The sequence below is a fragment of the Strigops habroptila genome, chromosome 1 (assembly GCF_004027225.2).
Source record: "Strigops habroptila isolate Jane chromosome 1, bStrHab1.2.pri, whole genome shotgun sequence".
Lineage (NCBI taxonomy): Eukaryota > Metazoa > Chordata > Aves > Psittaciformes > Psittacidae > Strigops > Strigops habroptila.
The window spans coordinates 87,112,804-87,139,179 of record NC_044277.2 but is presented as its reverse complement, the minus strand read 5'-3'; the positions used below and the strand labels follow the sequence as shown (position 1 = coordinate 87,139,179).

The following is a 26,376-nucleotide window of genomic DNA, read 5'->3' as shown; positions in this document are numbered from 1 at the left end:
AAATGTGCACCTCTTTTTGCCAGGCATGAGTTTGGCTCTGTTGCCATCAGTACAAAATGCAAAAATTAGCTAGTTTCTAACTGTCAGCACCTGGAAAGACAAGCTGAGAGCTGCAAATCAAGCTTTACTCTTCTGTCTCTCTCCTGGTGGTGAGCAGTAATGGCCATCCTGGCAGAGGTTTTGTGGCTATCTGCCCAAGCATGTAGGCGAAAGAATGATGTCCATTTTCGTTTTCATGTGGTTGCTTGTTGTGTGTGAAGACTCCCATTGTGAAGATTCCTGGTATGGTACAGTCATGTAGCTCACGGTGACTGCAAGTGCCTTTGGCTATCCCAATGCCACCCCACACTGGTTATTAGCTGAACAGACTAACTTCTAGCAGTGGTAGGCTACAACCCTTTAGACAGCCCTAATTTGAATGGAGCAAAGATTTGCCCATGCATGTTACAGATACCTACTGCTGTTTGCCTATAACTCTATGCTGCAATTATATACTGTAATGTTATATTTAGTTTTCATAAGAAGACACTAATAGCAATGGAGGTGTACTAAAAAGCTGAGTCTAGACACATATAGTACACCAAAACCTTATTTAATACAGACAATCCAAGATCTCAGCTGAATGCGAGATCATTAATTGCCTCTGAGGCTCTTCAGCACTCGAGAGTGTTAGTGCTTTGCTAACATTAATGTGTTTAAATGTCACAAAACCCCTGTGAATTTGCATTTTGCAAATGGAGGGCCACAAGAAGTGAGACATGAAGGCACAACTGTCAAGGCCCACAGCTTGCTCTGGTAAACTCGTGAAAAGGAGGCCCAGACTTGCAGAAAGCTGGTGCCAAAGGAATGTCCATCTTGGGGACATTCAGGTTTCCACCCATGGGAACCTGTTCATTCTGCAATTGCTTTAACCATTCACTAGAAGCCTTGCAGCCTCTCTGAAAATGGCAGGCAGGCAGAGAAGTGTCAGTCCATAGTCTCTAGCTCACCCAGGAAGATGTAAGCCCCAAATAGGTCCAGTGTGCTCTGTCACACAGTGTTCCTTGATGAGGCAACGCTGAGAAGGGGGAGGACAGGGCCTCTGATGATGTTGATATCAACACATTCCAACATACTGACTCCTTCCCTCTCTGTTCATTTGCATGTCTCTGCAGACTACCTGCGTGTTGTGGACATTCATATGTTCAAGGAGCCCCATGAGATCAACAAACAGCAGCACCACACCGACAAGTACTACAGCCCCAAGCTGATAGTGCGTCGGGGACAGATTTTCCAAATCCAGATTGACTTCAACCGACCCTACAGGCCAGAGACAGACCAATTCTGGCTGGAGTATTTGATAGGTAAGTGCCTGGCAAAGGCTGTGTCGTATCAGCAAAGTAGGGTTGAAGAGTCTCTCATAAACAGGAACACAGCAGTAGTTAATTGCTCTCACAATTGATAAACCATAAAACCAGGCCTAACCACAGGCAAGGAAGTGCTTTTCTAAATAGGGTCTGAATCCTTAAGCAAGAAAATCAGCAGAAATGCTTGTGAGAGAAGCAGAAGCAGTATTTGGGGCTTTCTGTTTAACAAGAAGCTGTACTTCATTGGGCTTTCAGACTTACCTCTGGTTAATGCTGTATGTCAATGCTGATAAGCAGGTGGAACAGAAAACATCTTTTATTGGTGTTCAGGAGATGTATGGAGGAGGAGTCTGTTTTTTCAGGTGGGAGAGATGATTATGTACGAGTTGGGATAACAAAATGTTGAGTACGCAAGGCAGGGAAATTACACAGAGTGGAAGAATAGGAAGCCCTGCTACTTTGCACCTGCATTTACAGCCAACTTGGTAACAACGGAGAAGGTTCAGAGATTGTAGCTTTGGGCCAGAGACTTACTCAGGGCCGCATCATAGGCTTTCTTGTTTTACTGCAAAAAGGGCAAGAAAGCATTTTTCCTCTCACTGAGGGATTTTCAACAGGCCCTAATGTACCTGTTAGCTTATGAAGCTACAGGACTAGGGAAGGGGAAAAAACAAGTGATGGAGAGAATATTTCTGCTGTGCTCCAAAGATGGCCGCACCAAATGCCGCTCCCTACATGACAGCTCTGGGAAAGCCCCAGCTTCATCTAGAATTATCTGGGAGTTTCTATGTTAAGACACCAATGTTGCCCTTATGAACTCTTTAAAGTAGGTTTGAATTGATGTTTTAATTTACTTTCCTGAGAGATGCAGTTCCGAAATTTGTAACATTGATTTTTTTTCCCACTGCTGAATTATGATGATGTGGCCATTTATTAGATTTGTTGCCTTTTAAAGCTAGATGGGCGTTTATCTCTTAAACATATGTGCAATGAAAAGGTTACTGTCTGCACATTTTTTTTTTTTCATGGTTCTCTTCTTTCTAATTTAAATTAGGGTTGGGAGGCATGTTATGACAGTCCAGTGAATGATTGGCTGAACAGCCAGCAGTGCCTTTAAAAATTTAATATGCATAAATATCATTAGTTCTTTGGGGATTTAATTAAATTCAAGACTGTTCCCTTAATCTTTATATGTTTAAAACAAACAGCTGTATCAAGAAGAAGTGGAAAATGGTACATTTGTTTTTTATTGCATTGTGTGCAGTTTGCATTCGTTTTACTCAGTTATTCTATACTGGAAGAAGAAATTTAACACTTGTTTTAACGTAGCGCAGTCCACTTAAGGGAACATATTCAGTTATTTTCCTGTTGCTCTTTCCTAACACACCTGTATGGGGTTTGTACCTTGAATCTCCAAGCATGGATAAAAATCCCCTCATCCTCAGCCACAATAGGAACGGGGTAAAACACAGCCCAACCCAGGGGAGACTTTGCAACAAACTCAGTTCTGAATGATTAGCCCTGAGTCTGTGACTGACTTCCCCTTCCCATTCTTCAGTGTCGCTGTCCTTCCTGTGAAATGGGAATGGTAATGCTGGTGTCCTGTGTGTGGTGGCCGGCAATCTGTTGCAGGGAAGTGCTGCGTATACAGGACAATATACAGTGAAATTGCTCTTCCCTGCTTTTTAAGTGTCTGCTTCTGTGAGCACCACTGCCCTCTTGCTACAAGGAATTTAGCTCACAGAGATTCAACTGGGAGAAGAGATGTTCAAGCTCCTTTTCTAGGAACTGGTTAATTCTCAGTGCTCCACAAATGTTTTTTCTTCATGCACATGTGGTGAAAACACAGTACATCTGATCTCAGAGGCTAGCAGTAGAAAGCAAAGCAGAAACATTCCACAAAGGAGAAGGAAATTATTTGGAGACGATCTGCTTGACTCTTGCTACATCTCCTTCTAGTGGCAAGTTCAATGTTTAATGCCCTGAAGAAGAGAATGAGGGGACTTCTTATACTTAGGAAAGGGCACTGAGCACTCAAGGTTTCAGTGCTGTGCTCTCAAACCTTCTGTCATGGGGACATATGGCCATTTTCATCTAGGTTTTTTCTGTTCATCTGCCTGAAGAGCTGGTATGCACCTCTCGTAACGCCAGCTGCCTGAAAGCCAGAGCCCAGTCCAAAAGCTGTTGCCTAGACTGCCTCTGTAAGCAGAAGAGGGAGGCAAGTACCTCCAGGTGGCAGTTTAGCCTTGCTGTGTTGGCATGGGATGGATGAACTGTCTTCTGGATGTTTTTTTAGTTCCTCTGTTGACTCTTTCCCCATAGACCAGCCTCTGACTTTTAAGATCACCAAGACAGGGGAGGTGAATCCTGCCCTTTGGTACTGTCAGGTAGAAGCATCGCTTAGGGACTGGCTCAGACAACAGCCATATAGCAGAGGCAGCTTGAGCTCAGAGAAGCTTTTAGCAGTGAAATAAGGGGTATACCTCCCAGAAAAGTGCTGAGTTTGAGAGGTTGAAGTGGTGTGTGTATTCACACACAGAAATATTGGCGGGTTGTTGTAAAATGACCTTTCCAAGGAGCTCCCTGTGTGCCTGAGCAGTGTATTTCAAACAGTGCAGTAGAACTGCGGAATAACCTAGGTTGGAGGGACCTTCAGGGATCTCATGACCAAGTCCTTGCTCAAAGCAGGTCCAGGTTGCTCCAGCTGCCCAGGAGCTTGCCCTAGGGACAGGTTTTGAGTATCTCCAAGGGTGGGGATGTTACCCCAAGCAGTGTGTCCAGAGTTGTAGAATCTTCCGGGTGTTCTAAAGTGCTATTCTCATAAGGTACAAAGACACTTTTGGTAGAGACGGCTGGCCTTGGCTCCTGGGAATTCAGTTAGAGCTGGGAAATCTCAACCTCTCTTTTTGCAGGGCAGTTCCTACAGTGAGGGCTGTTTATACAACAGAACCACAAAAAGCTATTCAGAAATTATTAGTTCCCAGCACTGGAAATTTCCCAGCATTGATGTTTATCCATCACAGAATTTTTATCCATTAAAGACTAATTTTGCTCCTGAAAAATGTGACAATGGTAATGACTTGATCCTGTCTTTGTGCAGAAATATTCTATTTCCTTTACTCCCTAAAATTCAGTTTTACTTCTCTCTTTTTGCTCCTATTTTTACTTCTTTTGCATCATTAAAAAGATGATTAATGAAGCAAGTAAAGCAAGTAGAGACTGCTTAATCCTTCTAATTGATAATGAATCAAGGGTACCTGGAACAAATGCTTCTTGCATCATGTGAAACTAGATCTAAGACATTCACAGAACAATCTTTAGTAAGAATCTTTTTTAATCCACAGTCCATTTAAAGACCATTCACACAGAGTCTAGAATTCACAGGCTAAATTGTATAAACAAATATATATACGTGTGTGTAACTATGTCACCTTACTCTCTTGAAAACCACTTTTATTGATATTCTTCTGGGATGGTTCCTTATGACTAAAGTAGGTTTTGCTTTAACAGACTGTTTTCCATAGAGTCATTACTGGTGAAACTGGCTGAAGTGCTAACATGTGAATTATTATAATTCAGTTTCGCACATAATGCTTCAGTAAATTAGGACCATACTTGTCTGCCAAAGTGTGGAAAACAACGAATGTGCCAAAAAATCCACATGGAAAAATATCATTTATAAAGAGTAATGGGATGTTACACCAGTTCTTGTGCTGGACTGCAGCCCTGCATCAGTACCTGTGGTTTGGGAGCTGCTCCATCACCACATATTTCCTTTCTCGCAACCCATTTCCTGGCTTTAATGAGAGGAAAGGTGAGCACCACTCCTTGGGAAATACTCATTTTATTGGCCTGGGGTTGAGATGAAAGAGCTAGAAGAGAAGTGTAAATGCTGTGCTTACATCCAATTCTCCACACCGGGAACAATTTCAGTTTGCTTGGAGTACCAAGGGGGCCTGGAGGAGCCAATGACCCCTTCACCCAGCTTGATATCTCCTGACTACTGCCTTTCTGGTGATGGGGATACTTTGTGCTGCTCTTGGCTTTCCCCTGCATGGGGGTCAGTCTGGCTGAGCATGGCTCCCACACCTGGGGCAGCCAGTTTGGCCGGAGTGCTGCAAAGTTTCCACAGTCACTGCTGCACTGTCAGTGATTTCTCTGAAAAGCAGATACATGATTAGATGGGCTTATATGGCCTTCAGACTTACTTTTAGTAGTAGTTTCCTGTACATGGCAGTAAATCCTAGAGTGGCTGATGAATTTATATGGTGCATCCTTACTCTAATGATATATTTCCCCACGTCCTCATAAATTGTTGTCTATTTGTATTTTCTTTAAATGGCTTCATAAATCCATATATATTGGTCTAGTCCTAAATATTATTATGAATGTTTTATCCATTGGCACACTTCTGCAACGGTCATAAATCCCAGTCCTCCAGGCTACTATCACCTTTCCACACATGTGCATGCTTGGACACTCATGCACCCACTAATATGCACTCCTCAGGCTTCTATAAATCATTGGCTTTTGGCCTGAGATGAGAGCAGAGGCTTACTGTTCCTTTTTCTACAGTCATCCCAGGCCTCCTGCTCCAGAGGAATAGTTATAAACACATGAAAGCTGCTAAGAACACAAAGATGCTAGAGCTGATCCCATATGGCTTATTTAGGTGACACTGAAATCCCACTTATAGTCAGACGGGCATCTGAGTACAAGGAAATAACAAAGTGTCCTATTCAAGACACCCAGGCCAGAATCAGTGGAGCTCCTCATACTGTCCTATAGTGTCCACAGCCTTTCCCTAATTTCACAGCAGTACTGGGACATGGGTTGTTCCAGGAGGGTTGAGGTTTCGTTCCCTTTGTCAGGCAGTAAATCTGTCTTAGTGGGAAGTATTGCTGCCCTGCTGCCACCTGTCCTCCTTAGCAGCTCTGGAGCAGGGCAGCTGGTAGCTAACGGAGTGGCTGAGACATGAGGTGTCCCCCAGCACCTTGGATGGGATGTCAGGCTGAGTTCTGCCTCTGGGGCAAAGTTGCTCATTGGAAAATGCTGGATCTTGGTTTTTTTTTAGGAGCCTTCTTTGCATTATACAAGATCAACTGACTCTGGTGCTGGGGTCAGACTCTGTGGTACATAACACAATGCTGAGGGTTTATTAGATCACCCTCTAAACTGATTATTTATCACTGCTAAACTGACTATTTAGCATTTAGGCTTGGAGCAATTTGGGTCTCTGTTTAACAAAGAACTACAAAATTTGAACAAAGATACAGAAATACCTGATGGTCTAAACACGGTGTCCCATTTGGAAGGAGAAAGAGTAATTTATTAGCAGTGGAACACATTTCTTACAGATTGACTGCAGATAGAGAAGAAACCTGTTTGCCAGCTCTTAGAATAGAACAAACCTCTCCACTTTCTGAACAAATTCATTGGGGTATTTTTACCTTCCCTCTGGAATTCCCAACCATGCCCCAGAGGAGCAGAGAGGACAGAGTCCCTCAAAATATTCCATGAATGCAGTATTTCATGCAAAGAAATCTTTATTATGTTCTCCTTTTGTACTGCTACAGCAGCAGCAAGTGGTACATAAAATCTACCACTGTTTTTTAATGACTTTAATAGCTAAGGTGCATGACTCCAATGTGTGTTTTAGAACTGTAAAGTCCTAGAAACATTCACTCCTGGGACTGAGTGGTCAGATGTTAAGGATTCCTAACTGGAGCCATAAGCAAAAAATATTTCAAGATATTTGAGTTTCCTAGATTTCCAAATTTGTATGTAGCACTTCTGAAGGCAGTGGAATTTGAGGGTGGGAGGAACCCAAAGGTGATATTAAAGCAATGTCTTAAAGACACTACTGGGGTTCTTTTACAAAAATTTGCCTCTCCTTCTTGTTTGTTTTGTCTTTGTTTTACTTTTCCCTGTTTTTTCTCTTCCGTCTTTCTTACTTCTCTTCTCCTCCTTTTCCCTTATTCCTTTTTCCTTTTTCCTCTTTTGACATTTGTTGTAGTTATTTCTGGTGATTAATAAGGCATAGTCCCAGTATGCTAACACCCATTCCTGGATTGCTTGCTACGATAAGGCTTACCTCTGCTACACAGCTACTGTACTTGTGGCTTCCAGCTCAAATTTATTTATTAATCTTCACAATTCTTATACTTCCAGGGCTGGCACTTATATAGATTCTTTACCGTTTGTATGAAAGTGTGTATCTAGGTAAGACAAATGAACCTATGAGGAAAATTGTTAACATTACTGTGTATAATGTATGTCACAAAGGGAGATAGATTCCTCAACTCCTTTAAAAAACAATCTAAAGAGGGTTCCTAAAAAGACTATTGAGAAATAGCTTTGTTCACCTTCCTGTCTTCTGCGGTATCTTACTTCCATCAGGGGGGAAATGTCCTCTGAAGCTCACTGTATCTCTAATCTCTGTCCTATCAAATTTTGCCTCCGCCCTGTTGGAAGTAAAACATCTACTCACTTGTGAGTAGACGGGCCTATACAAGAGCACCCATCAGTGCCTCCACTGGTTGTGCTAACAGCACAGCACTAATTCACACGCACACACAGGACAATGTATATATTCGCTGGGGATCAAAGGGAAAACTAAACTAGGTGGAGATATGGGCTTCCAGGTACTGGGCAGGGGAGGAGGATGATGAATATCATCTGAGCAAGCCCTAGTCCCTATTAGTAACTTGTAAGGAACAGCAGCAGAATGGGGTAACTGGAGGAGGAGCGCTTGTGTTTTTCTTGCTGAACTTGCTGTACCTATCTCTTATTCTCCCTCTGTTGCTGTAAATCCCTCTGTGGTGTGGCAATTTTACCCAAAATTAAACACAGCTTGCCTCCATGCCTGACAGGCCCAGAGCTGACATGCTAAGGAGCTAAGGCATATGTTAAAAATAACTCACTTTTCATGTGTGTGACCACAGTTCTGTGTTTCAGATGGCTCATTCTTTTGCTGCTGCATAAATGGGCTTTGGCAAGCTTTAATAAACACTGCACTCTGCCTTTTGCCCCTGTAAAGTGTGCGTGTGTGACAGGGGGCATCCCATACATGCCCCCATCCACACATGCTTCAGTCATGGTGCATTTCACCATGTAGACCTTCACTCTCATTTGTTTACTTTCAAAGCCTTGTGATGCAGCACTGTGGGAGACCTGAGCTCCTTTAATAGTGGCAGCAGCTATATTATAAGACAGGTCCTCTTTTCCTGGGTGCCTGGAAACCCCAGGAGTTGCCGAGCTGAGTTGCAACTGAACTGAGCAGGACTTTTAGGAGCCCAACTTGCACAGCTACAGAAACCAAGGTGGTATAAAAAAAGATAAGAAAGAAGCACCAAAATTTTGCAGGTCTGTGCACTGTGCAGCAGTGGAAATAGATATGTTTGTGCCATTAAACCTCCTGTACAAGGGAGGTTTCTGTAAAGACGGTGTCTTCTGGCAATATTACAGCTCAGTACCTAGCATTGAAAGCAGAGAGTGGGAGGCCCTTAAAGAAGGAGGGTCACTGAATTCTCTCCTGCCTTGAAGGCAGGGCAGTCAGCAGCCCCCATTTAGTGCCTGATACCTCCTAATCTGCAAAAGGAGCCTACAAAAAATTCATCCTTTGCCTGGTGGTAATGTTAGCTGAGAGAAGAACACATAACCACTCTAAGGAGGTTATATGTGGTGCTTTATTTCGAGGCCCCGGGAACCAGGGGTACCCACCCAAATCTGGTTCCAAAGACCGTCACAACGCGCCCGCAATTTATCCTACTGAGATTTCACAATCTAATGTATATTCAACAGGTTACATCCTCCTCTCATACATATGTATTTATAAATTGCATCATCTCCTGATTACATCATCAGTTGTTTCTGCGCTTGCACAGCCCCCTTCTGGTGGTCGTCAGGATGAAGTAAGTAGTCTTCCTCAGATGAAGTAAGACGTCTTCCTCGCTATGTCCTTTTTACCTTTTAGAGTCCTGGATAAATCCCAACGATTGTGCTTGCGCCAATATTCTTCTCTCTCTCCTTGATTGGTTCTTAGTGTACAACTCTGTTTCTCAACACAATTAAAAGTTCTACTTGAATAATCTTTAAAGTACTGTTCCTACCAAACCACCACCTTATAAGGATATCGCTTGAATAGTTTCATACATCTACGTCCACATCCTAGATACTAGGCTTTTTTGACCTAGTAACAAACTTAACAAAACACAAATCAACCAAATCAGTGAGACTAAATACTATATATATATATTGATTAAAACTTGATCAAACTTCTGTTAATCAAACGTTATGATTTCTAACAGTAACAGTGCAGCAACCTCCAGGCTTTCTGAGTTCTCAGGCTGGATTTTCCAATTTCCATGTGCTGCTAGAGCAGACAGGAACATCCCAACAGTGTGATGTCACACAGCAATTCTCTTTCACAGAGCAACTGGCTGTGAAATGTCCTCGTCTGAGGGCCAGGGCCTCCTACACCCAAAGCACACGTGAGCATCAGGGAGTAAAGCAACCACAAAGAACTGGCTGTGGAGAGTGGTTCAGGCTGCCAACTCCTGGAGCAAATCAGAGTAGGAAAGATCCTGAGCCAGCTGATGCTGCTGGCAGAAGCACCCTCCCGTCAGCATAAAAAGAGTTTATCTTGTCTACGTGGCTCCTGGTCCTGACATGTACCCAAACATTCCTCCTGCCTCTCTACAGGTTGGGTTAGCACCAGAGACCCTGCAGAGAGTGCTCTGCCAGACATTCCCAAGCTCTTAGTAATAAGTCTTTGGATAACATTGAATATTCTTGCTTAAAGATTAACCCAGAGAATGAAATCATCACTGGATGTTAACCCTTCTGAGAAAGGGCTGACATTACAGACATCCCAGCTATGAGCCAAAGTTGGTCCTACTTTTCCACTGGAGCTGGAAATGTGTGCTTAAGATGTAGATAAAAATCAAACAGCCAAGCCATCCTAAGAGGACTTCCGTACGATGTTGATAAACATAGTACTGAACCTATGTAAGGATTCTTTTGCCAGCAACCTTACCATGTAATGCCAAATTTACTCAGCTCTATAGCACTCTAGTATCAAGACAACAGATGTGTGTATATGATACAAGTGTGGCTGATGCTGTCAGGTGTCTAGATGTATGATTACGATTCAGCTCCACAAGCTCCTGTCAGAAGCAACAATTCCCTTGCTCTTCCATTTGCCTTCAGTTTTTGTTTCAGAAAACTAGGGAACCTGTCCTCTTTTCAAAGGAAACATTGGAAATTGCTCACTGTGTTCTTGAGGGCTCTGCCCATCTTCTCAGACTTCCTTATGTGTTCAGGATTTATGTGAACATACGGGAGCACCAAACCCTGCTCATCTGTCAGAAGCAAGCACTGTTCTCTTGTGTTTACTGTTTATAACATCTGCAAATTATTCTGACTTCTAGGATATTTTTTCCCTGGTGTCCTGCTATGTCTGCAGGGGTGCAGGCAATACCTTGCATCTTCTCACGGGTGAGCAAGGTGGTCTTGCTCATGGGTGAGCAAGCAAGGCCTGCATTGGCCTTTCTCTTACTGCATGGGAGCAGCTGTGTGAGGCATGCACAAGCTCTGGGCTGAAAGGACCTTGCATACTCCTCTGCAGCAGCTACCTGTGCTCTCTTGTCAAGAAACAGTATATTAGGGTGTCTTGTGGCTTTGCATGCAACAGGGACCTCTGTTTGGAAGGGCAAATGGAGTTCTGCATGTTGAGGTTTCAGAAAAGTGAGGCTTGGTACTTTGCCAAGCCTACTATGTGGTGTCAGTGGCAGGGTTTCCACAAGGATGTTTTGCAAAGGCTTCATTGCGTCTTTGAGATCCTACCTTGTTCCTACAGACAGATTTACTGGGGAGTGATTCTGCAGCCTCCCCACGGGTGCATGTGATGTACATGACATAGTGGTGCAAAGCCCCCGCCACAGCACAGCTCCTTCTGTCCCCCGTAGGCTCCTACACCAACATGCAGCTTCCAGTGAAGATATCAATGTCAGTTTCTAACCACGTCAAAATAGAAATCGCTCCCCCCCTCCCACCATTCTGAAGGAGGGAAGGGAGATATTCTTAAAAGTAGCACTTGTTAATGGTTTTCAAGCATGTCAGTTCAATTACTTGGTTTGCTCTGCTGCTTTGTTTGAGTGGACTGCTTTTTTTAAAAAAACAATTATGTCAAAACTAGAAGTAAAATATCAACTGTAGAGGCAAGCTAGGTCATACCCAGTTGCACTACAAAGAACAAGAATATGTTCAGATCTTAGATCGCAATTGTTAGCGGGCACAAGACTCTCATCTCTGCTACCTCTATAGGCTCTTCTCTCTAGACTGGCTTTTCTTTGATGGCTTATATTCGAAGCATCCAGTGCTTTATCTTCTAGTGTTTTCATTGATTTTGCTCTTATTCTACTCCTTTTTTCTTTTGTAGTTCTTTGCCTTTTGTTGCTTCCCTTGCTGATCTGAATGAGTTTCATGGGTTACAGCACCCCTGGCCAACAGGGCAAAGCGAGCTATTTATGTGAACTGAACATCTGCAAAAGGGAAATTCACATGCACTGAATAATCTCTCAGATGAAACACAGCAGCCCCAGATTTCTCAGAAACACAGATATTGTGGCAGCTCACAAGCTTCAGATTCAAAGCTGGAGTTGTCCTTTCCCAGAATGTATCAGTGTTCAGATCCGGGATTATCTTTAAATCAGTTGTATAAAAAAAAGCAAGCAGGAAAATCAACGCCCTTGTGAGTTTAATTTTGAAGTTCTTAAATAGTAGGAATGAAAAATATAGAAGTCTGTCTCTCTGCCATCGTTGTGTTTCATTACCCTATTTTTGAATGAGTCTGATTTTCAGCCTAAAATATGGAATGAAGAATAGATTTGAGAATGAGATAAGGAACTCAGCCTTCTCACAAGTGTCTTTTCTGTCTACACTGCTGGTTGGCTTCCAGATCAAGTTTGGCTCTACCTCACGCTCAAAGGGTGGAACCTCACACAACTTTGAATCCTGGCAGTGTACACTTTCACATGTAGCCTATCTGTCTAGATGCTTTTTATAGTTGGCAGAGTAAAACAGGCTTCTCTGAGATATGATTTCTCTTACTATGAGGTAGACTATCACGTGAAGTACTTCGGAGGTATGTCATACTTTGGGACACATTGCTTGCAGACAAAGTTTGGCTATCCAGGCCAGATGTCTTCATTTATACTATTGGTGTCCACAGTTGGTTCCCTCACTGTCCATGAGAAATGGACGCTTGGGAGGAACTAGCGTTGGGTATCTGCTGGTGGACTGACTTGGCTTTCCTCCATCTGTGTGGACTTGCATGAAAGAGTGCTTGGTCTCTGCTTCTTAGCACAGTAATGCAGTGAGAAGAACAAGGTTCTGCTCTGCTAAAGGGTCCCAGAGTTGATATCTGTGCCCCAGTGGGCACTTGTGTGCTAGTGACGAGGGTGGTGGGTGCATCTAAGCTGGGGAAGGAATTCTTACATAAACTTACCAGCAGTGTAGCTGACAACAAGGCAAGGAGCAAGCTGGAACACAGCTTGCTGCAGTAGGATAAAGAGTGGTGAGTAAGGAAAGCCTGGGATAGGCCCCTACTCGTGCTGCCAAGGCTACACCCCTGGCAGTACCTGAGCCAGTGAGACTGAGGCTTGTTGGAGCGAGATGGGTGGGGGTGTCTTGCACAGGCTGCCTGCTGGGAGGTGTTGCATGTATTTGTGTGGCTGTACAGCCAAGCGACCAGGCACTGCGTGAAGCAATGAGGGAGGTAAGTGGTTTACACCCACTAAAACTTGCCACCTCTCTGAAAATCAGGCAAAGAGACAGAGAACTGCCCAGAAATTAAGAACCTCTTCACATCTCTCTCCAGGTCGCTACCCACAGCAAAACAAAGGCACCTACATCCCGATCCTAGTAGGTAAGGTGCTGAAACCTGGGGAGTGGGGAGCCAAGATTACCCACAACGAGAACAACTCCGTTCAACTGTCCATCATGTCCTCTGCCACCTGCGTTGTTGGGAAGTTTCGCTTGTATGTTGCTGTCTGGACTCCCTTTGGCATCATCCGGACACAAAGAAACTCAGCAACTGACACTTACATCCTGTTCAACCCCTGGTGCCAGCGTAAGTACTTTATCAAAGTCAAAGGTTCACACTTTCTGCTGCCAGACTTATTGGGTTTTGGGAGAGCGTGGTCCAGGAAGGAGACCTCAGTACCAAGGAGATTGAACACATACTGGTTTGGGTCTGGAAATTATATAGTAACTCTGCCAAGAGGATTTGGTGTGGGGCAGGATGTGGCAGTATCCCATACTCTGTCAAGTTACATCACTGACCACCACATTTAGGATTCAACATCTGCAGCTGAAAGCCTGCATGAATTCAACCTGCTGTGGCACCACTGGTGGTGCCTTCCTGCCACTACGTGACATTTGCCCTTATAATTTCCCCTTTACTGGTGACTAATTAGCTGCAACGATGCCTTCTGTGAGGAACAGAATGTTTTTGCAAATTAGTCCTTTTTTATAACCCAGTGGGTTGAAGAAAAATTTATATTTTTTACATCTCCCCAGATCAGACCTTAGGCTAACAGAATTGTATTTTACCCAATGAACTCCATGCGGCTTTAAAGAGAGGGCATGGAGGACCAGAAATGTTTGGCTTACCCTTCTGACAGGCTGTAGCACTGTGCCTCAGCTTCTGACACTTGTAAGGTTCCAAGTCATACATATTACTATACATTTAGATCAGCAGCTAACTTTAATATTTTCCTGCCACCCTCCCTTCATCTTTAAATTTTTTACCAGAGTATTTGCATCAAATAATCCCATACCAAACAAGGGCCATCCTATCGAGTGACAAGTAAGTTTAGCATTATTAGTAGAGCCCATTATTCAGCTGCGCTACTGTCAGTACATCGAATGATTTGTGCTGAATTCATTACTTGCCCTTGGTCCAAGGGAATATAAGCAATGATTAGTTTATGCATTATTTAAGAACATATATGTTAATGCTGGGTAAAGCAGAGTTAGGTAAGTGGGAACAGGAGGGAAGGGCAGGGCCCAAGGCCCTGTGACACCATGAGATACTTCTGAAGGCAGTGCAGAGGTAGGTACCTTACAGCAGCGTGCTGCAGTTTGTTCTAGGAGAGGAGAGAGAGTGTGTAACAAAAAGAGAGGAAGCATTGCTGAAGTTATGACTCGCTGCGAGCAGACAAAACTGCTCAAGGTTTGTGAAGGCATCGCCAGCCTCTCACAGCTCCAGCTAGGAAGCACATTTCTCCACCCCAGGGTAGAGCATCCCTTGGTGTTAGTCCTGTGTGTTGTAACAGCCAGTTTGTTAGCCAGCATGGTCACCCTGCAGTGGCTCAGCATCTACTTGGAAAGAGATAAACCCCAAAGAAAAAGCTTCTTAAATTGCCTCAGGCTGCCTCATGACTAGCATACAACAAGCTAGGGCTGCATGCAGCCCTAATCTGGAGAAAAAATGTGATGTGGGGGGCTTGGCTACCCTACTGTGGTGTGGCTGGGACTACACAGGCTGATCAGAGGTGCTAGTCACAGGGCAGAAAGGGAAAGATCAATCCCTTCTTCGCACCTCCTTCCCCCCCGGCCCTGTGCGCTGACTGATCCACTGCAGTTCATGGCTGGACACTATGCCCTCCTGTTCCCTCCCTCCCTCGCTCACTCACACCAGAGCCGAATGGGGCCAAAAGCGAGCAAGATTGAAACCATTGCATGGGAACAAACCCAGAGGAAGCAAGACGTGCAGCAGTTTCCTCCAGCAGCAGCAGCAGCCATCGGTCACCCCAAGGCCCAGGGGAGGCAAGTTGGTGTCACCCCTGGAGGACCACATTTTCATCCCTTGCTTACGTATTCAGGTACCTTGATGGCTCCTGGTCCTGTCCCTTGCTGACTATTGTAGAGTTCATTTTCTGCATGTTTCATTTGGATTTGTTCTCATTTCTTGCCCCTACTTTACTCTTAGGTAGTTTGGGCTAATTGGCACCTGTATCTGCCTTTTCCACCTTTATTTGTATTAGAAAACCAGTGACTGTCTTTCCATGCTTTATCCCCTGGCTGGAAAAGATTGTTCAGTGGAATGACAAAAGGGTATAAAAACTCAGGCAGTTAAAGTGTAGAGAAAACAATAGTTTGAAAATCTCCTAGACTTGTTTGCTGGGTTAATAGCTAAGCAGAAAAGTCTGAGTGAAAAGCCTCATTAAAAAGAGAGAAGGCTGATGCTAGAAATGAATGGGGATTGAGGATTGTTACAGCAGGCAGCAGAGTACTGGCTCTGTCAGTGTCTAGCGCAGCTTTCCAACTCATCATTTTGGAGAAACATCAATGTGTTAGTATGAGATTTTTTTTAAGACAGAGGCATTTGTGCCCTTTCTTATTACTCTTTTTCTCACCGTAGTTCAGTGTTGACATATCTTCCCAGCCAGAAATATGGGGTTTTTCCTGATGTTTCAGAACAAGTTTGAATGCTTTATCAGTCAAGCTACAGAGTACTTTGCTTCCAAAATCATCAGATGCTTTTATATGTTTTAATCCCCTTAGCTACATTTAAGGCTGATCACCAAGAATACTTTAAAGATGCAGATGCAGGGCTTGGTTCTGCCAAACGACATGCACCAGCCCCAAACCTGTGGGAATTCAGCAAGCTAATGGATTGAGATTTCAGATACTCAGGTGGAATTGGCGTTACTTAGTAAGCAAAGTAAAGCCTGTGAGGAGAGGCAACATCCTTTCTTCAGCCAGCTGACATAGTTGGGAAAATCAGATCTGCTTTTGGGCGTGCAGAGCCCTCTTCAGTTCTGAAACACGATACAAATGGCAAGCAGTTAAGGATAACTTCTTGGAGTTTAACTTAACTCTTAGCAGTATCAGACTACATGAAAGCAGAGAAAGGCTCCTTTGATCTGGATACTGTATGCTCTTTCCAAGGAGGTGCTAACTCCCAGCAACTTTCTGCTGGAGAACATTCAGTGCTTATCAGGACAAGACCTTGCATTGACTTGTGTGGCTCTCACCGTCTCACAGGTGGAGATTCCTAGTGCATCTGAGTAAGCTGCAGACTCTCTGAGCTGCGGTGTGCATTTCATTCACCCAAGCCTTCTGCAAAGTGCATTATATTTAAGCAATTCAGTATATTGCAACTTTATTGAGTCAGCCACACATTTCTTCTGCTTACATGCCCTAATACAGTTTGAGGATTAGTAACATGTGGTTAACCTTGGACTCCTCTCAAGTGTTACCAGTCATCCAAATTTGGACCAAAAGCATTTTCTTGCATTTATAGCTAAATCCTAAATTTGATCTCTTGTATCGTAGATTCCAGCAGGGCAAAATGCACACAGAGCTTCATCCTTCTGCTACATTAATATAGGCAAGCTCTAGCAGCTGCAAGGCAGCATACCGATCTTGGTCCTGGGGGTGGAGTAGGTTTTGTAGATAACCATATTTAGCTCTTAAGCTTTGTGTTCACTGCAGTGCTGTCCTCTTCCAGCAAGGCCCACCCTTGCATTCCTGGATTCCCATGTGAGTGTGTTGAACGGAAGCTGGGTGCTCAGGGCAAGATTGCCACCTTCACCCATCTGCTGGTGCTGCCATGCTCAGCGGTCACTGTCTGCACTAAAAGATAGAATTTCCAGCTCCAGCCAGTTGCTGTGGTGGGGATGGGGTTCCCCCATGGTGGCCAGGGTCCTCTCATGCTCATTCACCTTCCCAAATGGAAAGGGCTGTTCTGCATTCCTCAACCTTGAGCCTGCGTTCAGTGGGATTTCTCACCTGCAGTACTGTCTTCACATGAAGTGTATTTTCACCTTATCCATCTTCAAACAGAGAAGCACAGAGGCTAATTTGCTTCTTTGTAGCATTGCTAGTGTCTTAGTAATTTCCCAGGATGAAAGAAGTGAGTAAAAAAATCCCTTAACTCCTAGAGAAAAAGAACAAACAAACCCGGCACATTTCCATGGAATTCTTCTGTTTGTCAGATGTGAGCCTCCACTTGCACAAAATAATTAGGAGTTGTACTATGTAGAGCACGCTTAGCATCAAAGTAGTCACAAATGCCTCGTATTTTCTTCTAAACAGTCTCAAGGGTAGTGAAAGCTGTCAAAAATCAAAGCAGCTGGCTTCTCTGGGAAACACAGAAGCACTTTTCACTTTATCAAAAAACACAAATATTTTAAAATAATTGACAGAGAAGTTAATCAATTTTCATCTGATTTAGCAAAGATCAGGCAGTCTCAAAATAACATAAGCATCTCAATTGATACCAACCAGATCAATATTGATATTTTTAATCCCTGAAAGAAAACAACAGCTGTCAAGAAGGCATATGCACACACTCCACTGAATGCATAACTGTACAGAGGAAGGTGTGAGTTCTCCTTCTTTAAATGCATTCTCTGCACCATTTGTATGGATGTGCTCTAAGAAAATTCAAAGCTCAGTGAGAAAACGCATGTAATTGTTCAATCAGCAAATCAGGCAGATCCAGCCTAATGAAATAGAGCCTAGACGATCTGTAACATCTGCAACATTTTTAGTGGGATGTTATGCAGAACTTGTTCAGAGCTGGGAGCTGGCCCTCAAAAAGATGTAGTCTTTCATAAGTATGAGAGTCCTTGTTGGAATAAATGACTGCAGCTTTTTGATTCACTGTCAAGTTTTAATGCTCTCTTTCACCTGATAGCTTTTAAATATAATAAACCCATGATCTTCCACTTTGTGCTTAGGTAAAGGTTGACTAGGTGACCTCTTGATGGCCCAGCCCTTAGAAGCCTGGTGAATACCACCACTCCACCAAATGCAAAAGTGGGTCTCAGACATGCCCGCCTTAGGGAAAACCTGACAAAACCTGCTGCTTCTCTGTTTGCTTGGATTTGGAAGTGGTTGGCAGAACTTCTACAACAACTGTGTCAAAAGCATAATGGGAAGCACTGATGTCCAAATGCAATAAAGGCATCTTGCATCTAACACCTGCTTCCCTATCAGTCATTGCACACTAATGTGGAGGTCATTGTGTTATGTATCTATGCATAATCCCTCCTGTATATATATCTTCAGAGAGAAACCAAAACTTCCAGCAGGGTTAGGTGTGTAGACTGGCAAAACCCTTCATGTAGCTGAAGACAGTGTAAGTTCTGCCATTGATTTTTTCAGGGGGCTCAGATTTTAGCTTATTTTCAGCCAAATTGCAGTTTTATGGGCAAATGAAGAAGCTTGTGAGGGTGAGGTTTGGAAGGAAATACAAACCTGATTCACATTTCAACAAAATACAACAAATCAATAGGCTTTTAAAAGTTAAATGATCCTCTAGTAATTTGTAGTGGGATGCTGAAGAAATATACAGTAGTGAGTGGTAGTTTGCCCGTATCAGACTACCAGAGGTTATTGCTTCCCTTTAACTTCCTATCTGGTACTACATTACTAATTTCCTCAAATCAATTAATTCCCATACTATTACTTGTTAAGCTGTATCTCTTAGTCTCAAAATACAAAGATTGGTACAGTAAAGAAATCCCCAACTATTCTAGCATCACAGAATCACAACCTGCTTCATACTTACCTGTGAATGTCTGAACGTTTCATGTCATTTGGGGTTATTTATGAATGCTAATAGTGAGTTATTTACTTCTGTAAATCAGGTTTGCAGGGTGAGGGCCCATGCATATGTTCTTGACTCTTGATATAAGACCAATCTAGGATATACCCTTTGTATATGTTTTGATAAAGATCTCTTCCAATTACTTCCAGTTTTCATGTAGACGCATGAATTTCTCCCCATATTAGCTGGTCAGTCAAGCTACATGGGGGAGGGATACTCCAGTCAATAACTTACGTACAGAAAAAGTAATCAAGCCCTTCTGTTAATACACTATAAAAACTGTATTCCCTTTTTTTTAATGCACTACAGATTTTTCTTTAGATCTCTTGTCTTGAGCTGTTTTCCATTAGCATTAATAGGTTTGAAATTGTTCTTTGATCTGTTTGTGTGGATGCAGAATTGTGTCATGGTGCTCCAACTTTTAAATTAGTGGTACACAGTAATCATAAAATTCTTGATAAGATGTGACATTTTAATCATAGTTTACAGATCCTGAGAAAGCAGGCAGGAGTTGTCAGCATTTTTGCATTTTACATGCTTTTAAGTTGTGTATCATATTCCTGACTGGGGTCCTTATTCTTGTACTCTGTTGAAGCAAGTAGTGCTTTGTTTGATGGAAGAGGGGTACTTTTCATCAAAAATGACTGTATTATGTGCTAAGATGTTTTATTTGTCGTATACGAAAACTAAGCAACTGTGTTAACATTTATTTTCGGTAAACCGATGCAGAGGATGCCGTGTATCTGGATGATGAGAAGGAAAGGGAAGAATACGTCCTCAATGATGTTGGTATTGTTTTCCATGGAAACATCAACGACATAAAGTTAAGAAGCTGGAGTTACGGTCAGGTGAGCTATTTAGACCTTCCCTGGCTGCTCCCAGTAGGACAGCAAGTGAGTTTAATTGACACCAGACTGTGGTCACGACTGTGGGCTCTGGAGTGCATTATTGGTCTCTCCTTCAGAAAGGCAAGGGGCATAATTTTAAAATTGTATGAAGTGGGTATATGTCTAATTCAGAAAAGCAATGTTATAATAACTAATATTTAAAGATCTTGGTTTCGGGGTGCATTTCAGATACACAGAGGCTGCCTGTTCAAGGTTGTAATCATTAGCTGAGGTTTCCACAGTGCAGTAATATTTCTGCTGCTAAGCTGTTGCTGCTTCAGGATCAAAGTGATTTAGCGAAAGAGCAGAGAGGTTGATTGCTGTTTGATTGATTGATTGATTGACTGACTGACTGATTGATTGGCTGATTTTTTAGCAATGGTTGTTGTAGTGTTGTTTTTTTGATTCTTCCTTAGCAGTTTGGCAGAAATAATTCCGATCTTCCTGGGGGTCAGCTTGTTACAGGGTTCCTATGACAAACTGTGGTTTAGTCTCAGAGTTTTAAATTTCCTCACTACAGCAACCAAGTGGGGAAACCTCTTCCTTTGCTGCCTGGGCTTGACAACATCAGTCTCCAGTGGCCTCTTATGGCCTGGGGGAAATACCCCTTGTCAGGCTGGTGTGCAGTATTGGTGTGCCTTCAATAACATCAGACTTACTGCTTGCCTATTTTATCTCAATCTGTTTGAAAGCACTAACCAGCCTGAAAATCCCTACGGGATGAAAGAGTTAAGTTGTTATATGAGAATGGGAAAAGGCATTAATGAGCAGAATCAAAACAAGCAAAACAAACTCTAGCTGTCACTCAGAGGAGCTCCAATGGACAGTTATTGGACATGGTAAACTTTGCTCATCTCACCTCCTGAATTTTCACAACAGCACAATTAAGAAAGTATTGAAGTATTTCCTTAATGCTCTGGTGACGGATCCATTCAGTTCTCATCGCACCTCCCTAGCACAGCCTTGCAGAAGGGTCCTTCTTGCTTTGCTTTCTTTCCCCGAGCTAAAGGCAATCTTAGAGCTTGAACTAGATGGATTTCCAGTGTGCTTGCCCTGGAGAGCTCTTTGAACTCACATCTCTCTTGTTTCCTTATTTAAGGGTACAATTTCATCTTTTTTCCTGCAGCAGCACTGCCTTAGGGAGTTCCTGCCTCTGCACCATTCCTTTGGTTGTGTCAGTGCCGTTTTTTGTGGGGTCTGGCTGTTATCCTGGCTGAGATAAAAATAACCCTTAAATTAGGTGTTGATCGGGAGGAATTTCATAAGCTCATGGTGCCTCTGATATAAGAGATGTGGAACCAGATCCTGAGGCCAAAGCTGGCGTGCATTTAAGTTGACCAAAAATGCCCCCTCCTGGCCCTTCCTTCCCCCTGCAAGCGCTTGTGCAGCTGTGCGGTGAATCAGACTGGAGATCTGAGCTGGCTGAATAAGCATCTCCTTGATTTCTGTTTTGGGTTTTTTGGTTTGGTTTCGGTTTTTTGTTGTTGTGTTTGTTGGTTTGTGGTTTTTATTTTTCTTCTTTTCCCTGGGTTATTTTTCGGGCTTGCTCTGTTCCTGGATTTGGGATTCACTCTGTGAAAGATGTAAGGGGGAGGGAGGGAAATGAGTGTCTGGAGGTGGAAAGTGCTGCTTAGAGCAGCTGCTGGATTTATGTCCTGAGATGCTAAATTTATGGCCTATGGTGGCTTGGCCTGAAGTGCTCATATTCTGAAAATCTGGCACCTTCCTGACACAAACACCAGCCTCACTTGAGAAACTGCATTATTTATTTGGTTTTGCTAGGAGGTAGTTCTGTCTGGGAGGTTAGGGCTGTTCCATAGCCCTCTGTCATGTACTTTCATTCCTGTGTTGCCTGAAGTTAGAGGACCTGATTTCCACACTGTGCCGTGGTGCACCTTTTGCTGTCACTTGCCTACGTGAAAACTGTGGCAGATGCATCTAAGGGGGCCCAAGCAAAAAGCTTTAATGGAATCAGTCATTTTGTATGGGTGTAACAGACATCTCAAACTGCAAAGCAGTGCAGAAATATTCTTATGGTTCCCTCACTCTCAGTGAGATGGATGACGTGATATTCCTGATCTTACCCTGAAAATTTTCAAGCATTAAAACCAGGCATCTCTCTCATTTTCAGCAATCCTGGATGTTAAGAATAAGAGCATTACTGTGAGCAAGTAAAAGTACTAACAGCAAGGCCTATATTATGGATATATCACACAAGTATGCGCTTTATGTTTACGATATATAGCCCTTTATGACAGTGTAGGTAAAAGCATAAGGCCACATACAGTCATGGAGGTGAAAGGTATAGGATCATATACAAAAATACAGATAGACTCGGGCATGGTAATATTCTCAGGCTAAAAAATTGCTTTGAACAATGACAGCTGGAAGCTTTAGCTCAGGTTATAAATTAAAAAGGAACATACAGTTCAAAACTGGGTTACTAGTGGGAGATTATTCTCACAGCTGCTGTCTTTAATGAGTAGCATCAATATGAGAGAAGAAAAGGCAAGAAATATGGAACAAGGAATAAGAAACAACAGAGCAATTGAAACATGGCTGTGATGAATGAAGATGGAGGTGTTCCTTGTACCATGGCTGTGATTCCTTTCTTCTAAGAAAGCGTAAATAGTCAGTCATTCAGAAAAGTCCACAGGGAATTCAGGGGAAATTTTGCTTTGGAAGAAACCTAGGCACATAGGAATTCTCTAGCTGAGAAATGTCAGAAGCTGGATGCCATATTGGTCATTTAATGTTGAGGGGTTTTGGTAAGAAAAATAAAATGAAACAGGTGGTCATAGAGTTCTTGTTGCCGTCATGAGTTGTCTCAAGTCCACATGGTGAGCTGCATTAGCCTTGCAGCCCACTGCACAAATGTGATTTTATGGCATGTGCATTTGGTCAGATCAGACCATAGGCAATGGCGGATCACATCTGCCTGCAACTGACTGCGAGAAATATAGCCCTAACTCAACTACTGCAAATAGTTCCTTTGGCTTTCATTTAAATGGAAGGTCATCTCTTAGAAACAGGTTAGCATGAAAGAGGATGCCCACTGAAGGCAAGCCCAACTGAACACATTGCTCTGTAATACAATGCATGTACATGTGCAAACAGAAACCCTTTGCCTGTGTGCTTTCTCATGCCTTGTTTTTCATCTGCAGTCTTTCCCAGGTGGCTCTGACAAAGTTCCTTGGTCTTGAATTTGGTTTATTTCTATTTCAGCTGGTGTTGAGAAGACACTGCCTGCACCTGGCACAAGTTCACTCACCTGTCCTGGCTGCCTACTGCTTCTCTAGTTCCTCTGACATTTCAGAAGTGTTCAGCCTTACAAGTGCTGTGTTCCTATTCCACTTCTCTCTAGACAGCATTTTCAAGCCAAGAATGAGAGCAGGAAACGGATTTAGTTTGATTTAATGTTTTCAAATCCCTGGATAGTGAAGAAGAGCAAAACTGGCTTTAGAGTTAAGGTTACTCTGCATCCTACTGCAACAGTGTAAGGCAGCTAGACTTTACAGCTTGTCCTATCTCTTCTGCTGTTAATCCAGTTATTTCACAAGCATTCATGTAATTTTGTAAATGCTAAGGTGGAAGGCAATAACCCTGATAGCAATTTCTTTCCTCTTTATTCTTTCTGTATATGCTGGCAAGATCAACAGTGTCTCATAAACTGTAGATGAGAAAGATTTAATTTGCAGGGTAAACTTCTTATTAATTTAACTGAGGTCTTAGGCACTGCTGATGACTTGAAGTGCAGAAAGCAGATTTTGATCCTAATGAAAGTGATAAATCATTGGGCCAGACGAGAAGAAAAGTGAACTTGAAGCAGGAAGAATGGCTATGAGGGCTCAGAGTTTATATTATCTGCTATGAGGACAATGGCAAGGAGGGTTTCCACAGCATGGTCATTCAGCCAAGATTATTTACATCACATACCAGCGGAGAAGACTGGAAAGTCTACCGTGCAATTATTCATCTTCCCAGGGATGATGCAATATTAGTAGGTCCCTGGGAAACACTGATCTCTCTTTCCCTATTTGCCCAAACACCATTAATGCAGTTTTGCTCAGACTATAAGGTGTTACTCACTAGTGAACATCCACTCCAGAGAAAGTAACTCAGTACAAGTGTGGGTGATGATTGTTTTAGAGAAGGATCCATATGGCAGTGGTACCCCGAGCAATGAGAGCCAGGCAAGCTCAAGACAGGCAAAAAAAGGGCCAGAGATGTCTGAGAGTGGTGAAACATTGTGTTGCCTGTTTTCTTGGTTTATGCCAGAGCTTGGCTGCTGCCTGGGATGTCACCCCCATTTCTACCGTCTTCCCTGCAGCATCAGCATCAGTCTTGACTCTTTTGGGCTTCCTTTTCAGCACTTCAGTTTTCTTTTCCTCTGTCTCTCCCGAGGCAGCCAAAGCAGCAGCTTGGTCTGGGCTTTTGCTCACTTTCTTCAGGAGGCAAACCTCAACATCTCCCTTATCTGCCAAGGAGTCCTAAGCCTATCTGGAGACAGCTGCAAGATCAATGCAGCTCTAGTAGCAACATGAGAGCAAAAATCCTGTTAGAGTGAATCATATTTTTAAGGATGCAAGCATAGAACATAAAACCTAACATAGCAAGGGGACGAACTCTGTGGAGTTTCTGTCACAGTCTTGAATGTTAATATGAAATTGTGTATCTAGAAGATACTTGTTTTATTAATGTGCACTTCCCTGTCTCCTACCACTTTCTAGGGGATAGAGGTATTTTCCTTTGCTATGCAGTTTCTCCTCAGGAAAATGAAATACATTGCAGGGCAAGTTTTGTGACAAATGGTTTCTGGTCTATTTAGGCACCTCTGCCCTCAATTCATTCTTGTGCTTGTTCATGCTGGATCGAAGAAACTGTACCTTTTCATTCTATTTTTGAAGAAGACTACTTTAGGTTCCTTGGTAATTTTGATGTCTACGTTTCATAGACCAGGATTAATCTATAAAATCAGTGTTTGGCTTGTTAATTTTAAAGAGATTTAAAAATTAATTTTAAAGTGTGTCTTCAAATTATCTTTGGCAAACTACTTATTGTTCAGCTTCCCAGCATTACATTGTCTGTGCCTGAGAAGTCCTGAAATTAACAGATCTGGAATCTGTGAAGGACATGAAGTCCTTCATGAGCCGACTAGCTTCTTGTAGTTATTATTATAATATCTTCCTATTATATACTTGTTAGCACTTAAAACTTTATGTCCTTTCAGAAAGGCTGTGTTGTCATTTCAACCTTCTGGAAACCGGACTGAGACTGAATTGAAAATTACACTCTCTTTTCCCTCACAGCCTCTCACCTTTTTTTTGCCATACATGGGCAATTATTCTAGAAGAAAACTTGTATTTTTAGCCACAGAACTTTGACTTGACAAAGCTGATCAGCTATTATAACAACAGTAAAATATAACTTTGTCTTCGCTTTCCAGAATAAAAAGTGACTCAATTTTCCCTGCTGTTTCCCTTTTTATTTTCTTTTAATCTAGTTTGAAGAAAACATTCTGGATGCTTGCCTGTTCCTGATGGACAAGGCAGAACTGGAGCTCTCTGGGCGCGGAAACCCGATCAAAATCTGCCGTGTTGCTTCTGCAGTGGTACGTAATGGATGCCTAATATGTCAGAAGTGACTCGTAAATCATAGAATCATAGAATAGCTAGGGTTGGAAAGGACCTTAAGATCATCTCGTTCCAACTCCCCTGCCACGAGCAAGGATGCCTCATACTAGAAATCAAAACCAGGCTGACTGAAGTGGCTGGCCCTCACGCCCCGATGTGCTTACTCCAACCAGTGCCAGATCGATTGTCCATTTTTACCTCTAGGGTCTGGCTTTTTATTTCGCTGCACTAAAGGTGAAATACTTAGGTTGGCTCATCTCATTTTCCCAAGAATTGTACCTCATTGGCAGGAGAGCCACTTCTAGACATTGCACTTCAGGCATGATAACATTTCTTGTGACACTGTGCTCACTTTCTGTTAGCTGAGATACTTGAGAAAACTATTTCTGCTATGGACAGCAAGGAGATATGATGGGTGAAATTTGGGATGAGGAACTGAGAGACTTTATGTGGGTCTTAAGACACTGCAACTGTTACTGTGTCTGATTTTTAAGCCCCAAATGGCTTAGTCAAGCTGAGAACAATTATGTGTGCTACCTTGGCCCCAGGTGAAAGAGACAGTTGTTCTCTTAAACATAGGGTCCATAAAATTTACCACATTTGGAGTGGAAGTACCTAAAAAAACCAGAAGCAAAGAGTAAGGAGAAGACTTTCCATGTCTCCACTTCTTCCAGCTGCTAAGCACCAGGAGTTATGCTGTGGGTGCAAGAGCAGCCCCATCCCTTACATTCAAGATGGAAGACTCATCCACGATGTGGAAGGAAGAGGCTGAGTCCTTGCCTCTACCTTCTAGAGGTCTGAACTGATGCCTCCTCCTGCCCAGAATAATACTCTAGTCATTGAGCTAGTGTCATCAGATGTTCTCCCAAGTCAGCCACTAAACA

At 42.9% G+C, this 26,376-nt stretch overlaps 1 protein-coding gene across 1 annotated transcript in view; it reads left to right on the top strand.

Moving 5' to 3' along the window:
- F13A1 (coagulation factor XIII A chain) overlaps positions 1-26,376 on the top strand; it is a 61,499-nt gene that overhangs the window by 5,644 nt on the left and 29,479 nt on the right. The window contains exons 3-6 of the mRNA XM_030512289.1: positions 1,155-1,343; positions 13,228-13,479; positions 19,702-19,820; positions 25,363-25,470. Coding sequence (XP_030368149.1) covers positions 1,155-1,343; positions 13,228-13,479; positions 19,702-19,820; positions 25,363-25,470 — 668 coding nt within the window. The remainder of the gene's footprint in view (positions 1-1,154; positions 1,344-13,227; positions 13,480-19,701; positions 19,821-25,362; positions 25,471-26,376) is intronic.